General features: G+C 44.1%; 1 protein-coding gene across 2 annotated transcripts in view; it reads right to left on the reverse strand.

Moving 5' to 3' along the window:
* Gab2 (GRB2 associated binding protein 2) overlaps positions 1–17,321 on the reverse strand; it is a 156,897-nt gene extending 139,576 nt beyond the window's left edge. The window contains exon 1 of one of the 2 annotated variants that reach the window (XM_023716630.1): positions 17,224–17,321. In XM_023716630.1, coding sequence (XP_023572398.1) covers positions 17,224–17,244 — 21 coding nt within the window. In that variant the 5' untranslated portion in view covers positions 17,245–17,321. The remainder of the gene's footprint in view (positions 1–17,223) is intronic. The other variant, XM_004632537.2, reaches the window with a different exon arrangement.
* Between the last annotated feature and the right edge of the window lie 209 nt (positions 17,322–17,530).

Genomic DNA, 17,530 nt, shown 5'->3' on the forward strand with positions numbered 1-17,530 from the left:
CGCTGGGCCTGCACTCTGGGTCGAATGAGGATCCGTGGGCCCCAAGGTGGTCTCAGGCGGTCTCACTCACATGCCGGGCCTGGGCTCTGGGTCTATTCAGGATCCTGCAGGCCCCAGGTCTTCTCCCTCACACGCTGGGCCTGTGCTCCTGGTCTATTCATGATCCCGCGGGCCCCAGGTCTTCTCACTCACACGCTGGGCCTGTGCTCCTGGTCTATTTAGGATCCCACGGGCTCCGGGTTGGCTCACTCACTCGCTGGGCCTGTGCTCTGGGTCTCTTGTTTTGTTTTTTTGATGTGTAAAAACTTTTCAGTAAGATGAGATCCCAGCTGTTGATTATTTGAAGTATTTCCTGTGCAGTTTGGTTTTTGTTTGTGAACTCTTTGCCGATCCTTATGTCTTCAAAATATTTACCTATTTTCTCTCCTACTACATTTAGTGTTTGTTCTAACATTTAGATCTTTGATCCATTTTGACTTTAGTTTAATGCATGATGATAGACATGGGTCTAGTTTTGGTCTTTGGCATGTAGAAAGCCAGTTCTTCCAGCACCATTTATTAAAGAGGCTATTTTTCTTCCAGAGAAAATATCTGGCCACTTTGTCAAAGGTCGCCCAGTGCTTGTAGTTGTGTCTCCATTTTCTAATCTGTTCCACTGGTCTTCAGGTCTGGATTTTTGCCAGTACTCTGCTGATTTTATCACAGTAGCTTTGTACTATAATTTCAAGTTAGGGATTGTGATGTCTCATGCTTTTCCTTTGTTACTCAGGATTGCTTTTGCTTTTCTGGGTCTCTTCTGGTTCCAGATGAATTTTAGGAATGTTTTCCCAAGATCTGTGATGTATACTAATGGTGTTTTGATTGGGATTGCTGTGAATCTGTACAACAGTTTTGAGAACAGTACCTGAAATGCTTCACTCCAAGCTCTTCTTGACTTGATGGTTTGTGTTGAGAATCCACCATGATTCTGATCAGGTTTCTTTCATAGGTGATCTGTTTCTTTTCTCTAATAGCTTTTAATAATCTGTTCTTGTGCTGAATTTCTGCATTCTTGATTATTATATGTCTGGTTGTAGATTTTTTATTTTTAAAAATTTATTTATTTATTTGATACAGGGTCTTACTATACAGTTTACACTTGTAGTGATCCGCCTGTCTCAGCCTGCCCAGTGCTGAGATTACAGGCATGTGCCACCATGCCTGGTTCTGGGGCTGGCATGGCATGTGGTACCAGGGATCAAACTCAGGTCCTTGCACTTGCCAGGCAGGTGATTAGACTACTGAGCTATTTTTCCAGCCCTGGGTATAGATTTATTTTGGTTATGGCTAATTTGAGTTCTATATGCCTCACTTACTGTATGTCAGATTCTTTTCCAATGCTTGGGAAATTTTCTGTTATCACTTCTGTAAATAGTATTTTTATCATTATTTGTGTTGACCTGTGCTTTTTAAATTGACGTCTATCAGTCTTACATTGCTTTTCTTTGCATCATCTTGTAGCTGCTGGATTGTTATTCCTGGTTCCTTGTTATTTTTAAGAGATCTTTCTTTTTGTGTTCCTAGCTTCAATGCTGTCTTCAAGGTCTGACAGTCTATCTTAAGTTTCACTGGCAGTTTTAACAGTTTTAAATGGAATTTTTGATTTCTTGGATATCTCTTTTGAATCTGTTTCATGTACTTTAACTCTTTCCTAAATTGTTCACTCAAGGTTTCCATCATTTTTTTCTATGCTCTTTTTAAAAAAAATCTGTATCTTCTTTAGATATGCTGAGCAATTCTTTCATTACAATTGTCATTTCTCTTTCTACCCAAGAGATTATTTCTAACCTGATTTCTTCAACACCCTGACAGAATTGTTTCTTTACATCAGCTGCTATCTTTTCAGAAATTTCAGATGTGTGACTTTTAATTTCTTCTATGCTAATGTCTCCTGGACTTGTTCTGGGTGTGCTGGATGGAGGTCTGAGATTTCATTTTACTCCTTTGTTTTTACATTTTGTATTTCAAAAAATTTTTTTATTTTTGCTTTCTGTGGTAATCCTAGTGAATTTTGGTAGTATCTCACTATATCACTAATATGAAGGCCTCTCCAGGAATAGTCTGTACTTCAGGGATATCTTGTCTACATACGAGGTTTTTGGCTTGTGCCTGTCCCAGAATTCTACCTTCCCATTCAACCTAGATTGGGATGCTGGTTTCTGTTCGGCTCTCCTCAGCCCTTTGGAATAGAGATATGGTGATGTTATTTCTCCAGAGGTTCCCAATATTGTTACACAAAGGAGAATAATTAATTACAACAGATATGACATCCTAGCTACATTAGTACAACTGGCAATAAGAACAATTATGAAACTGACCAAATGTAGTAATTACTGATTTTGTATTTTAGACTATAGTTATAAGTCTATAGCTATATAACAGAATCAATTATAAATTAGGAGTGTGTATACAAAGTGTTTCCCCTTGTTAGCACAGATTTAACTGGGTGCCCCCAGATAGGATGGTTGCCATGTCGCAGGTGCTTCCCATGTTGGCTGCATGACCTGCAGTGTGAGAGTATGTGCCAGCTGTTCCTCCAGACCAAGGCTCCCTGGGTGGCAGAGGCATACAGGCAGGCTTTCTCCCCTCCTGTGTGGCTCCTTGAGGTTCCCAGAGCTCACTGTCACTCCTGCCGTGGAGGGAACTACGGGGGCAGAGGGCAGGAACTATGTCTTCTAGTAGCTCACCAAGGCTCCAGAGGCTCCTATTTGTTTTTTGAGAGAAGTTCTCACTCTGTGACTTAGACTGGGCCTGAACTTGCTATGTAGCATGTGCTGTGATTGCAAGCATGTGCCACTTTGCTTAGCTTGCATTCTGCATGTGTCTTAATAAAATATTCCTCCTGCTAAATAGTATTATCCCAATTTCACTGATGCTCACAGTAGGAATGAAGAGATTCAACTTTTTTGTTGTTGTTGTTTTTTTGGAACCAGGGATTGAACTCAGGCCCTTATGCTTGCCAGGGAAGCACTTATTCCACTGAGCCATCTCCCCAGCCCCCAAGATTCAACTTATTAACACTCATCAGTTATTTTTCATTTCTTTCTTTCTTTAAATATATGTGACTTTTTTTTTTTTTAATGTACTTGGTACAGGGTCTCACTACACAGCTTGGACTCATAGTGTTCCTCCTGTTTTCAGCCTCCCTAGTGCTGAGATTACAGGCATGCACCACCATGCCTGGGCTATATATGTGTGACCTTCTTTTATTTACTATTATCCTTAACATTTCAAATCCAGAAAAAGTTAACATTTGTATACAGAAATAATTTTTCCTTTCTTTTATATAAATTTCATTTGGGGTTTTAAGAAGGTCACCAATAAGACTTGCTTTTTTGATTGCTATTAAATAGACAAGTGTCATTTCATCAGACTAAGCATCTGATAACACTTAAAAAATAAACAATAGAATTTCTGGAGGGTCAGTTATCTCCTTATAATAGAACAAGCTGGAAGACTGTTAGAAAGTATTTCAAAGCCCAGGGCAACCCGGAGCTGGTGGCAGTGACCAGCTGTTGGCAGCTGTAAGGATTTACTCTCAAGTGAAATGCTCTTGTCTATGGTTATGACTGGACACTACACAGGAGGGTTAACGGGGCTGCTGTTGGAGGCTGTGAAAAGCTTAAGGCATATTCTTCATGTGGATTCTTACTACAAGCAGACGCCCTCTGCAGAGCTGATAGGTCACTCCCATTGCCCACAGATCAAGAGACACTATCTTGCGAATGAACTCTGTTCATGTAGAAAGAACCTTTTGTTTTCCTTTTGAAGACCTTAGACAACTCTAAGCCCCCTACCATCTACAAAATTCAAAATTCTACAAATATGAATAATCACTTCCAATGAATGAATCCTTCTGGCTTTATAGTGACTATGTGCTTTTTTGACCACGTGGTTGTATTCTGAAAGAGAAAACTGATTTTTAAATGTAGTTTCCTGACTGCACCAAGTGTAAAATGAGAAATAAAAAACCTCCAACCAGTTCTGTTGAGCATCTTTAGTTGTTCCCTTCAAAGCTCATCAGACTGATGCTATTCTTTACACGTTCTATTCCGCTGACTAAGCTAGATCTTCCTAAAGAGTCTAAGGACTACCTAATCTTAACCAGAACTTGGCATGAAATCCTAAAAGCTGAGGGCTTTTGGGGAGATTGGTTTCTATCTTCTGCTGAATAAAGAAGGGCAAATGCTACCCCACCCCCCTTGCAGTTACTGCTAAGAACTGGAGACGATCCTTATTTTTGGCCTCCTGGGAACAACTAAGACAGGCTGAGACCTTGCACGGAGTGACCAGACTCCTTATTTACATCTTTACGTGGTCTCTTATTGGCCTTTATTTTCCTGCTTCAAAATACAGCACAATTTTCTTCAGGTTTCTACCTTTTCTGGACCATTCCCCTCACCACTTAGAATTTTTTTTGAAAGTCTCCAATCCCAGAAATAAAGAACACGTGGAGGAAAGTCTGTATTTCTTACATCTGAGAACGCCGGAAAAGCTTTACTGGACAGGTGATGTACAAGCTAAATGAAGCAAAGAGAGGATTTTATTAAGTACAGATCAGGGAAGGAAGCTCTCAGGAAAGAGAAAAGAAGGGTTCCTGCCATGTTACAGATACCATGGCATTTCCACATAAGTTCTCATCTAAATTTTAATAATGTTGACCCTAGGAAAGGTAGATACACTCTTTCAAAGCCTTTAAATACTTTTAAGAAATGTTCCCAAGGTTATAGAGTGAATAAGAGGTGAACGTTACTCTCAAGTAGAAATGTGGCTCCGCATCGTCCATTTTACCATCACCATGCCAAGCAACAGTGTGGAAGCAGGAAGGAACAAGGCCTGTTGAGGAATGGAACCGAGTCAAATGGTGGGCAAGGGCTGGGGACACAGCTCAGCAGCACAGCGCCAGCCCAACAAGCACAAGGCCCTGAGTTCTATTCCTTCCCAGTACCAAAAAAGAAAGAAAGAAAGAAAGAAAGAAAGAAAGAAAGAAAGAAAGAAAGAAAGAAAGAGTGGGCAAGAACATAGCATGATCCCTGCATCTGTTCCTTGGGTGTCACCAGTTAAAAGACAGGCCCCAAGAGACAGACCCCAGTAGTGACACAGATACAAGACAGCGAAACTGCTGCCCATTCTAATCAGATGAATCAGCACAGACACTAAGTGATCGCTTTCAGGACACCAGGGTCACTCCTGGAGCAGACAGCCCTTGCTCAGGGCCGTCGCAGCCGCTCCCTCTTATCTCTTCACTCAGCCACAGCTGAATACGGGACGCAGTGCCTGCTGGCTGCCTGGCTTGGCAGGCAAAGCAGCAGTACTTAGTGAGCCCTCCCAGCTGCTTGTTAGTTAACTTACACTGGCTCTTTGACTACATCTTATGGTCACTCAACCATTACACTCTCCCCTTTCCCAATTCTCCATTTACAGGCTCTAAAGTAAGACCTAATGTGCACAAATTACTCTATAAAAATTTACTGAAAAAAAAAGCACACAGTAGGCCTTAAATATTTGATGCAAGAATAAGCAAATACTTATGTTAAAAGAAGTAAGTGAGCAATGTTAAACTACAGACTCAAGGTAATAGCCTCAATGCAAAGCAAGATGGTAAATACAAATCAGAGACTCTAATCAGGCCGGGGCCACCTTGAATGCTAGGGACAGAAATATGACTTCATTTATGGGCAACGCAAAAGAACTTACTGAGACTACTAAATCTGGAGCACAGCTGAGGGTGGGAGTACACATCTATGGTCCCAGCACTTAGGAGGCTGACGCACGAGGATTGCCAAGGGCTCAAGAGTTCATCACCAAGAGTTCAAGGGCTATATAGTGAGTTCAAGGCTAGTCTGAACTGTATTATAAGACCCTGTCTCAAACCACCACTCCTCAAGAAACAAAATCCTGAGCATGACAGTGGAGAGTGGAAGAGTGCTACCCAAAATGTTCTAGAGTGTCAGAGAACAACCCGAGGGTACCAAAAGTGGCTGACAGTGAACTTTCAGAAGGGAGAGGGACAGAACACAGGTGAAAAAGAGAAGCCTTGTCTTTGTCTCACAGAGCGCACTTTGTCACATGACCCCAGCAGTCTCACCCCTTCAGCCTCTGACTCTGTGCTCCTGCTGCTGCAGCACCTTCCTTCTCTCACCACAAAACTGCTACAGCAACTCCTCACCCGGCTGCCTAAGAGCAGTGTGAAATAGCCCTGCAGCTGCTTTGCACGGCTCAGAATGCCTGCCTCTGAGGTGCAAGGAAAAGGCCAGGTACGCTGTGAACAAGATTCAGCCAGGAGTGGTGGCGCACAGCTGTAACCCCAGCACGCGGGAGGCTGGCGGGAAGATGACTGTTAGTTTGAGGCTGGCTTGGGCTACAAAGTGATTTCAAGGCCAGACCGAATTGCACAGTGAAAGCTTGTTTCAAAAGAGAAAGAAAAGAAAAAAGAAAAACAACAACAAACAAACAAGGTTTGCCTAAGAAATTCTGGCCAGGGACCGGGATTTGATCCCGGCACCACATGATGGTCTGGCACCACCCCAGGGGTGTGCTGAGCTGGCCACCGAGACTGGGTGTGGTGGCACAAATCTATAATCCCAGGGCTGGGGAGGCTGAAAACAAGAGGATCACTACGTGTCTGCGCTACATTGTGAGACCCTGCACCAAATACATTTTAAAAATTAATTAATTAATTTTGGCTGGATCCAAAACTGAGGGCAATGTTTTCTCTCTATGTCCCCCATCAAAGTATTGCAGAAATAAACACAGGGATCAGACCCTCCTGCAGCAAAGGTGAGTAACCTACACAGACGATGACTTCGACCCGCACTGTCCGTTTTCCTTGCCAGAATCCTACGTATACTCTAGGAAATGCCCTTTACTGGTCTTCCCAGACCTACCTGTGCTTGCGTTCAGGCTTATGCCCACACCTCAGCTTATCCCTGACTGCTGACTGTGTTTCTCTGTCCAGGCTCATCTTCAATATGACCTCCTCCAGGCTGCTGTCCTTGATGTTTTGAGCAGAAATCAAACCATCTTCCCTCAAAATCTCTTTACCACTGTCTCTAAACTTCTCACATATCACAAAAGGACTTGTCTGGGGGGCCTGCTGGTTAGTTCAGTTATTTAAGCGCCTGCTTGTGCAAATGCAGTCAGGCGCAGGATACTGTGGTTTGATCCCCAGCACCACATGCCCTAGCAGACCTGCCCTTAAGGCAGCCTGAGCCAGCCCAAAAAAAAAAAAAAAAAAATCCTTAACAAAAGGACTTGTCTAGTAGCTTCATGAGTTGTCTTATATCCCACTCTACTCCGGTCAAACAAGGAACTAATTTTGAGGTGCAGGCCCTTGTCACTGAGACATCCTCCATAGTTTTAAGAACACAGCACATGTATTTTGTACAAGGTGGAGGCCCACAAATACTGGCTGACATGAATTACTGAAAATACCGTGTGCGACGAGCTTTCCTATAAATTACTTCAGGCATGGTTATCCTAATTTTACAAAAAAGAAAATGAAAGCTCAGAAATGTTAAATATTCAGAAAAGAAGCCACACTTTCCACAAAAACCGAGTTAAGGGGCCGGGGAGATGGCTCAATAGAATAAGCACTTCCCTGGCAAGAGCAAGGGCCTGAGTTCAATCCCCAGTTCCGCAAAAAAAAAAAAAAAAAAAAAAAAAAAAAAAAAAAAAAAAAAAAAGAGTTAAAAGGCCCACTCAGATGTGAATGTGGGTAAGTTTGGGCAGCTGTTCCCATTTTTATCTGCTAGTGCACTGGGAACACAGACTAGCACTTTCTGGGAGAATCAATTTGCCCATATAATCAAAGGCCTTAAAAATTAATCGAGTCTGATAAGTACTGAATTTCTAGAACTTAATTTTTAAAAAAATCTAGAGGTGTAGACGGACGTAGGCATAAAGACAGCCACCATACTACTGTTCAAAGTAGCAAATAAAATGAGCCAACTCTCCTGCTTCCCAGCTGATTGAAAACATGGTTACTGTCCCTTCCTCCCAAATCCCACAGAAGCAAAACAGTGAAAAGAAGGAATAAAGTAACAAGTGTGCTTAAGGTGATGAGAGGAACAAGCGAAGAAAACGAAGAGGCTGAATGAGGGACAACAGCTGTCACTACACTGACAGACGCACGGCATTGTAGATTACCTGAACACTAGGAAGGCAGCACTAGCCTGGAAAGGGCCCATGCTGGAGACTGCAGCAGCGCCGCCCAACAGCAGCTCGATGCAAGTAAGGCACACACAATTTTAATGCTCAACCCCCATGACAGCCAGGCGCCACGGTGCCGGCCTATAATCGCAGCACTAGGAGACTGAGGCACGAGGATGGCTGAGCATTTGAGGCCAGCCTGGGCTACACAAAGTGAGTTGAAGGCCAGCCTGAGTTATGCAACAAGACCCTTTCTTAAAAAAAAAAAAAAAAAAAAAGAAAAGAAAAAGAAAGCCCTCCCTTGCTGAATGTAATCATTATGTACTATAAATATGTACTCTACTAATGAAAAAGAAACAGGAGGGCTGGCCAGATAGCTCAGCAGACTGACGCACCTGCTTAGGCAAAGCACAGTGGCTGGGATTCTATTCCTGGCATGCCATGCTGGCTCCTGCTGAGACAGTGATTGAGACTGGACATGGTGGCGCACGCTTGTAATCCCAGTGCTTGGGAGGCTGAACACAGGAAGATCACTACAAGTCCAATCTGTGTAGTGAGACTCTGTAGACCCTGTCCTAAATACACTTTAAAAAGGAAAGAAACTTTTAAAATATTTTTAGCTCACAGATCCAAAATATTACCACTTCAACATATACACAGAATAAAAAATGAATTATTTTCTTTTTTTGGTTGTAAATCTTTGAAACATGGATTTTTTACTCTTATAGTACATCTCAATTCAGATGAACCAGATTTCAAGCCCTCAACAAACACACGTCGCCTACTGACTACCATACTGGATACAGGGAAGTGGTGGAGGCTAGTTCTCGGAAGAACTGTCTGAAGCACAGCTGGGCTATTCATTTTTTTCTATGCAAGGACTCACAGAGTTGGCCTCATCTGACTGCGTAAGAGCAGCCCTGAGCTGCTGCTATAAAGTGTCGCAGAATGCCGCCTCGGAGAAGGAGGGACAGGGCACACAGGCCGACTGTGAAGTTGGTCCCATTGCCTAGCCAAGCTTTGCTAAGGAGTTCTGGCTGGCCCCACACTGAGGGCAGCGCTCTCCACCCTGCCTGCTGCAGCACCACCGAAACAGAAACGGAGCTCACCACTCTGGGCCCGGCTGGTCAGATGTTCTATAACAAACCCACAAAGTGACTGTTCTTCTCATTTTAAGGATAAGGAAGTTGAACTCTGAGAGGCGGACCGACCTGCTACACACTGACTCTGGGGTCCTTGGAGGCGCTTCTCCCTGCAGTGGTGCCCCACACCTTGCCCTCACACCACACAGCCGCACGGGGGCTGGCGGGCAGGAGGGAAGAGCCAGCAGCCCTAAGTTCTCCCGGTAAGAGGCAAGAACAGAGAGCTGCTGCCTAGCCTACCCACACCGCTTCCTACCTGTTTCAAAAAGAAACAAAATTTATGCTAAGTTAGACTCAGAAACTCTTTTAAGAGAGCAAAAATGAGCAGCCTTAAACAGCTCTTGCTTTTAAAAGAGAGACATTAAACAGCAGAGGATCTGAGACCTCTGGTTCTGTCAAGACTCAGGGGAAGCTATTCACCTAGTAGGACCACAGTACCTAAGAGAAGCTGGGCGTGGAGAGGAAGGCAGTGGAGAGGAGGGAGACTGCCCCGCATCTTGTTTCCAAAAAGTAAAAGCTTACCCCATATAGTGAGGCTCAGCCACTCTGCTCGATGCTTTAAGGGTTACCTGGGGGACCAGGCACTTGGTTTCTTACTTCTGAGGGACCCATTGCAAAGTTTAAGAAGAACCCAGAATAAGGCTCTCTATAAGGTGAGCACCAAGAGAACTGTATCTTAGCTACTGAGATACAGGCTTAAGCACATGGTCCGGGCCCTTCTGCAGTGTGTCTGAGGTCCTACAGTTGGTTTGGGGGATAGGAATGCCTTTACTGTGGCACTGTTATCATTTTCTTTCTTTCTTTCTTTCTTTCTTTCTTTCTTTCTTTCTTTCTTTCTTTCTTTTTTTTTTTTGGATACAGGGTCTCACTATGCAGTTCAGGTTGACCTTGAGCTCACTTTTTCTTTCTTTTTTTTTTTTTGTATTTTAGGGAAGGGTCTATAGGGCATTCAGGGTCTCACTACTAGATTGGACTTGGAGTGACCCACCTGTTTACAGCCTCCCAAGAGCTGGGATTACAGGTGCGCAGCACCACGGCAGGCCTGGGGATTGAACCCCCGGCCCCATTGCCTATCTACAGGCACTTTAATCTGCTGTGAGCTCACTTTTTTTTTTTATAGCCCAGGCTGGTCTCAAGCTCACAACAATCCTCCGCCTCAGCCTCCTGAGTGCTGGGATAACAGGTGTGTGCCACCATACCCAGCTATCATTTTCATACACTGCTCACAGAACACAGTTAGGATTTCTCATATACACCCAAATGAATGCTGAAAACAGTGTCCTCATAATGGGGCAGAAGGAATACGGCCCTGGAGTGGAGCAGTCAAGGGCTTGAGTCTTGGCAGCACGTCCAGGCAATTTAACCTAAGACTTAGTCTTCCACAGACATTCATTTATTTTTCTCTCCCTAGCCCACCCCAGAGCTGAGCACTAAGCCAGGGCCCTGGGGCTCACTTGACCAGTAAGAATATTCCCAGTCTTTCCTTCAGCACTAAAGTGAGGCTAAGGCCACTTATCCCAGAGCACACGTCCTAAGAGCTACAGCACTGACTCATCGCAGACAGTCAAAGGCCATTTCCACACTAGATCATGCCTTCCAGCATGCGTAAGAATTGACTTTAACTGGATTATAGGCCTGAATGTTAAAACAAAAAACTTGTAGAAGAAAATACAGAAGGAAAGTCTGTGTGAGCTTGGAGTAAACAAAAAGCACAAATCATAAAAGAAAATTGAAAAGAAGACCTTATCAAAGGACAGAGCTTGTGCTTCTGAAGTGGTGCCGCTAAGAACATGAATTGGCATGCCACAGGCAGGCAGAAAGCATTCACACATCGCATACCAGGAAAACATTTTCATACATTTCTACCTTAAAAAGAATTGGTATCCATACGATTCAAAAAGCTCTTACCACTCAGTACCAATATAAGCAACAAAGTATGTATCAAAAATGGGCAAAAGATTTGAATAAGCACTACTGGAAAGAGAGATACACATAAAGTCCAGTTAGCACACAAACAAAAAATGTCTTTTAAATATCATTAGACAACAGAGAAATTCAAATTAAATTCAAACTTCATAAATACCATTATCAACAAACCCATCAAAATGCCCAGAATTAAAAAAACTAACCATACTAAGTATTGGTGAAGATAAGAATCACACACACTGTTGATAAGTAAAACAGTACCATTCAGAAAACTGAGCAGTTTCTTAAAAGGTTTAACAAACCTTTCTCTCATGACCTAAGGATTTGTATATAGCAAGAAGAAATAAAAATATGTCCCCACAAAGATCTACAAATGTTATCAACTTCATTTAAAATAGAAACAAGAGCCGGGCATGATGGCGCAAGCCTATAATCCCACCACTCAGGGGCTGAGGCAGAAGGATCACTGTGAGTTCAAGGCCATCCTGGGCTTCAAAGTGAATTTAAGGTCAGCTTGAACTGCACAGAGAAACCCTACCTCAAAAAACAAAACAAAACAAAACAAAAAACCAAACAAACAACAGGAAACAATAGACATGGCCACCACCAGGTGGAATAGTCACACAATGGCACAGGCATAGTACTCAATCAGAAGAACAGCTGCTAACAACATGGACGCATGTAAAAAGCACTATATGGAGAGGAAGCAGCTACCCAGTTAAAGTGCAAACTGAAGCACAGCAATAACGAACAGGGCCTGGAAGCAGGGAGAGTGCAGCACACAAAGGGCCCTCGGATGCTCCTGGCGGTGACACCACTGTTCCCCACCATCAGTGCACGAGTCATTGTTTTATCAGCACAGACAGGGGGCTCCTGCCCCTTAACTCAGTTGTTTAAGTGGCTGCTTCCACAAAGCAGTCAGGCTCAGGTTGCTGTGGTTCGAGCCCCAGGACTCAAACCTGCCCTGAAGGCATTCGGGGCCAGCCCCCCAACCCCCCAAAAAATCCTTCAGCACAGACAGCTGTTAAGTTCACTAAACCTAAACACACGTAGATTACTGTGTGCAAATTACTCCTTAAAGTTGATGAGAAAGCAAACAATTTCCTCTGACACTCTTATTGACACCAGAATCAAGTTAGCAAGCGACTGCCGCTGGCATCATAATTATCAGGGAAATGATGCTGTTATGTGAATTGCTGAGAAAATGGTGGTACGGCCCAAAGATTTCTACTTATCAAGTGTGAATCGGACGTACGGCAATATGCTACGCACTGCATACATACGTCTCCGTTACTCTTCTCTCATTGCTGAGACAAAATACACGACACCCTGAATTAAGGAAGGAAAGGTTTATTTAGCTCAAGGTGGAGGTTTCGGTCCATCCTAGGCTGGCTCCAAGGCAGTGACACAGGCAGAGGGCAGCTGTTCATGGCTTCAGAAAACAGCAAAACAGCAAGAGCAACAGGGAGGAGCAGCACCCCAAGCCTCTCCCCTCCCCTACTGTATGCAGGCTGCCCGCCACAGGGCAGGTGCGCTCACACCCATAATGCCAGCGTTGGACCGTGAGTCAATCTCAAACTCTAGGAGCTCACTCTATGACTGCATGAGGCTTTCGGGAGACACCTAGACACACAACATACTACCTCATTTAATTCTAGCAAATTTGGTGAGGTAGTAATTATTATCTATCAATGAAGAAACAAGTCCAAGAGATTTAAGGAACGCCTCAAAAGTCTCCCAGGTGGAAAATGGTAAATTAGGATTCAATGATGAATCTGGAATCAGATGGGGTGATTTTAAAGACCGTGTTACTATTTCTTACAGTACTTAGGTCATCTACAGAAAGATAAATCCCTGAATGTGCCGAGGACAGGAAAAGTTCCTAGAGATTACTTAGGACTGGTAATCCTCTCACACAAAGAAGCAAGTCTTTTTGAAAGGAACCTGGGGGACAGGGTGTGGGGCTGACTGTTGCCTGTACAGCCAAGGAAAGTCCTCTCCCTTGGTTCCAGCACTTGCTGATATTTTGTTAACTCTGGGCTCCTCCAAATTCACCCACCCACTGGTTTCCCAGAGTCAAAAAGTCAAACTATCTTGGCTGAACAGGCGAATGGATTGCAGATGACAGAGGTTAAAAAAAAAAAAAAAAAATCTGTACTATGTTTCTTTGAGCTGTCTGTCTCATGAAACATTCTGTTGTCTATATTTTCCTTCATCACAGTGGAAAATGTTAGGCAAATGGGTCACACTGAAAGTTTAAGTAAATCACCCGTCTTCCTACTCAGACCAGCTGTAGTCCATCTCCCTTGAACCTTGGCCAAAAGATCAAGGAAAACATGGTCCGAACCACAGAGCTGGACCGCAGAGGGAAACCCAGGAAACAAGGGTCTGGAGAGGAAGATCGGGAGGGAGACCAGCACTGGGACTCAGAGGACTGACCTCGCTGTAGGATCGCAATCGGCTAAGCACCCACGAACCTCTAGCAAGCTGCTTTCTGTCTCAGAACCTCTGAAGAGTGGACTGATCTGTTTTTCAACTTTTATCTAAGGCCCTTCATTTGTAACCAAAAATAGCAAGCCTTAAAATTCTCATGTACTTCCTCTTTGGGAAAGGCTCTGCTGCCTGTTTATTTCACAAAAGCCAAGCTTCACTTTCTGAAATCCGTATTATAAAAAGGCAGCTTTTCACTCTCTCACTATAAGTTGCAATATAAAATAAAAACTTTAAAAAAAAGAATCCTAGGCATCCACTGATTCTGTCATAATCTTGAGCGTGGAAGTGTGGCGCTGTGACTGCACCTCACTTCCATTCCTGCTGCAGCCTGGCCACCTCTGCTACAGCTCCCAGCGCCCACCTCACCCAGTAAGCACTCGCCGCCGTGACCTGTTCTTCTGTGCTCCCTTAGCAAAAGCCTCCTCCCCACGCTGTGCTTCCCCAAATTGGTTCTGGTAAGCAACTTTGGAAGATAAAAATTGCCTAGATATTCTGAACAAGGATGTGTGAGGAATACATGACCCAGCAGGAAAACCAAAACGTCCCCTCTTGCTTCCACTGCTGTCCTAGGAACAGGGACGGGAGGGAAGTTGGAGAAGATCAGCTTTTGGAGGAACTTGGCCATGGTACTGTATCCAGCCACTGACTGAGGAGACAACCGTCAGCTCAAACCGCTGCAGAGGGTCAGAACTGCTCTAAAATACTAGGGTTATGGCCTGGTGTTGTGTCTGTATTTCAGGCTCATGCTAGACACCACTGAGCCTCAAGTATACGTTCTCCCTCCCCCTCTCCCTCCCTCCATATACAATATATATAATACATTCTCCATCCCCTCAAAGAAGTGGAACCCTTTATTTCTAGATATGAAATTTTGCATAGACCCATAATACACAAAGTAAAAGCAGGCCTGCTCTGGAGGTAGGGGTCCAGGGGAAAGCGCTCAGCTGCCGCCAGCCTTCCCTCAGGCCCCTCTCTGGAGTCTCAGGGCCACAAGGAACACTATTATGTCTAATGACTTTGTCGATCCTCTGCCTGAGGTTCCTACTGCCTGCGGAGAATACAGATAAGAACCCAGGTGGCTGTACCTGTAGTCAACTCAGTAGGCTCAAGTGGATGCTTTCAGTGTTTTCCTTTGTCTTCACATTTTCTCCTTCAGTGATCTCATTAGCTCCCAATGCTTCTACACAGACGAGACTCTTACCTTATGCAGTTAAAACATTCTCTCCCTTCTTATTAGCAAAATATCTAAAGACCCTGGTGGGAGGAAATAAGACATCCAGGCATGCACATGAACCTAGAACTCCGGCAGCAGAATCCAAATGTTTGGTCTGAAAATGCAAGATCAGAACTCCAGTTCCCAGAGCACTGGTGAGAGAAAATAATGAATCCTAGTATAAAGACTGCGGAATTAAAGCACAAAGGCCTAAACCTTGGCAAGGATTAGACCAAAATGAACCAGGCAAGATCCTGTTTCAGCTGGGGGTGAAAGCCTGGCGGACTAGCTTGAAGGCTGACTCCAGGCTGATTCCCAGAGCTCCAGGTCAGGCTCTTCAGTTTCACCCCATCTCACCCTGTTATGGACTGAAGGGTTTCACAGAACCTGTCATAAGTCATGTGAGGACACAGTCCAGCACGATGTCATAGCATAGCAGGTCTGGATGCCTTATAAGCTGCCAGATGCTGCTAACTTTTAGAGTGTAGCTCACTGCGAGACCCAGTGGCCATTTCTCCCTTCACCCCTAGCACAGGGGTAATATTTTTTTTCAGATACTAGCGGAGATCCCAAGATCTCAGGGGAAGCAGGGACCTCTCCCAGCCTTAGCGACTGACTCACAATTGGTCTAAAGCAATTATGTAAGTCCCATTTCACTTAGCTGGGACTAATCTAGAAAGATGGGCATGTGGGCTAGTTATAGACCAAAAAAAAAAGTAGTTTTCTGGACTGAGAACATGCTTGAGCCATTGGAAGAACCCTATTACATCCTGCTTTCTACTTTGCTAAGTGAACATCAGCGTTCTTGTAATGTAACTCAGTACTGGTCAGACTTTCTGTTAACTGCATATAAAAGCTTTCCTGACCCACTAACTCATGTGAGAACTAGATCAAAACCATGAGTTTCATGTCTTGTGACCCATATGACTGTGAGGTCACACAGTATTTTACCTCCAACTTTAGGAGATTCTGATCAGTGGTTCTCAACCTGTGCTCCATTCACGGACCAGGAGCATGACCTCACCTCAGGGTTTGTTAAAAGTATACAGTCTCCAGCCCTACACTTGATTTACTGCATCAGAAACTCTGGGAAGGAGACCCACCAGCCTAATTCATGAGGTACTCTAGTTGATCTGACTTACACTGCAGTTTGAGAATCATTGCTCTGAGTCCAGCTTCATTCCACAGAAAATTCTGTAATAATAGAAACGTTTGTGTATTAGCACCTCGCCCAGAGGCCTAGGTCTACGGAGTACTGTACTTACAATACAACCAGGAAACTGAAGTTTTAATTGTGCTTAAGTTTTAATTTATTAAAATTTAAAGCCGGGAATAGTGGCTTTAAATTATAATCCCAGCACTCTGAAGGCTGAGAGAGGAGGATGCCTGTGAGTTTAAGACCAGCCTGGGTCACAAAGTAAGCTCAAGGCCAACCTGAACTGCATAGCAAGACTAGTGGCTTTTTACAGAACAAATAAACATAAGAGATATTATGTTATCAAGTAGCTGCTGGTACTGAACTATAACCTAAGCCAATGGTTCTCAAACTTAAGCGTGCAACAGAATTACTAGAGAGGCAGGTAAAGCAGAAGAGCCCACTCAGAGCTTACAATCAGGGGATCTGGCTTGGCTGAGAATCTGCGTCTCCTGTAGGTTCTCTGGCACAGGGGTCCTGCTGGCCAAGGCTGACACTCAGCCACTGAAACAAGCAAACCTCACTTGTGCCTGGTCTGTGCCTTGGGCACAGCAGGTCCACAGTGCTCCTGAACGATGCCACCCTTGACAGATGACAGTTTCTGGAAGGGTCTGCTGTGATCCACAATTACCTCTTCATAATCATCAGATGGCAGGCTGCAAATTTTGTCCCATGGTCTTCATTCTATTCCTCATTTTTCTTTATTTTAAAGTACTAACTCATAAGTTGTTCAGATCTTAGCAAGCACAAGCTGTGAGAGAGAAAAAGAGAGATACAGACAGACAGACAGACAGTAAAGAACTTCTGAAAAGCAAATATTCAAAAGCCTTAACAAGACAGTGGTGGTGGTACAAAAGGCAACAGGCTTGATATTCTGGACAGGAGACATACCTTCTCACATAGTACCACATAGGAAACCACACAAAAGACTAGGTTTGGCCAACAATATAGCTTTCGAGAATTAATGGGAAAGGCAAAAATCAAGGACACATACACAAGGGACTTTTCTGAAGGTCAAAAAGGCAACAATAAATATCAAGCCCAGAAAAGCTTTTAAACCTGACCTTTTCTTCTGCTGAAGCCATTCGCCATCCAGAGTCTTCAATCTAATAGACTGAAGTGGGCTGAAATGGCCCTTAGGAGAGACTGGGCTGGCTGTTCCCTAATGCCGCCTCTCCACCGCGACTTGACTTGAGCAGCAGCACCATTACGGGTAATGACATCATTATGCCATAATGGAGCACATGCCGCGCAAGCTGAGCAGCACACAGCTCCCCCGCCGAGGAGAGGAGGAAGGACTCCCTCTTCACCGTCTGATTTCTATTAACCCTTATCTTCAAAGACAAACCACCTTAAGGACATTTCACAATC

This window comes from Octodon degus, unplaced genomic scaffold (assembly GCF_000260255.1).
Source record: "Octodon degus isolate 3935 unplaced genomic scaffold, OctDeg1.0 scaffold00049, whole genome shotgun sequence".
NCBI classification, from domain to species: domain Eukaryota; kingdom Metazoa; phylum Chordata; class Mammalia; order Rodentia; family Octodontidae; genus Octodon; species Octodon degus.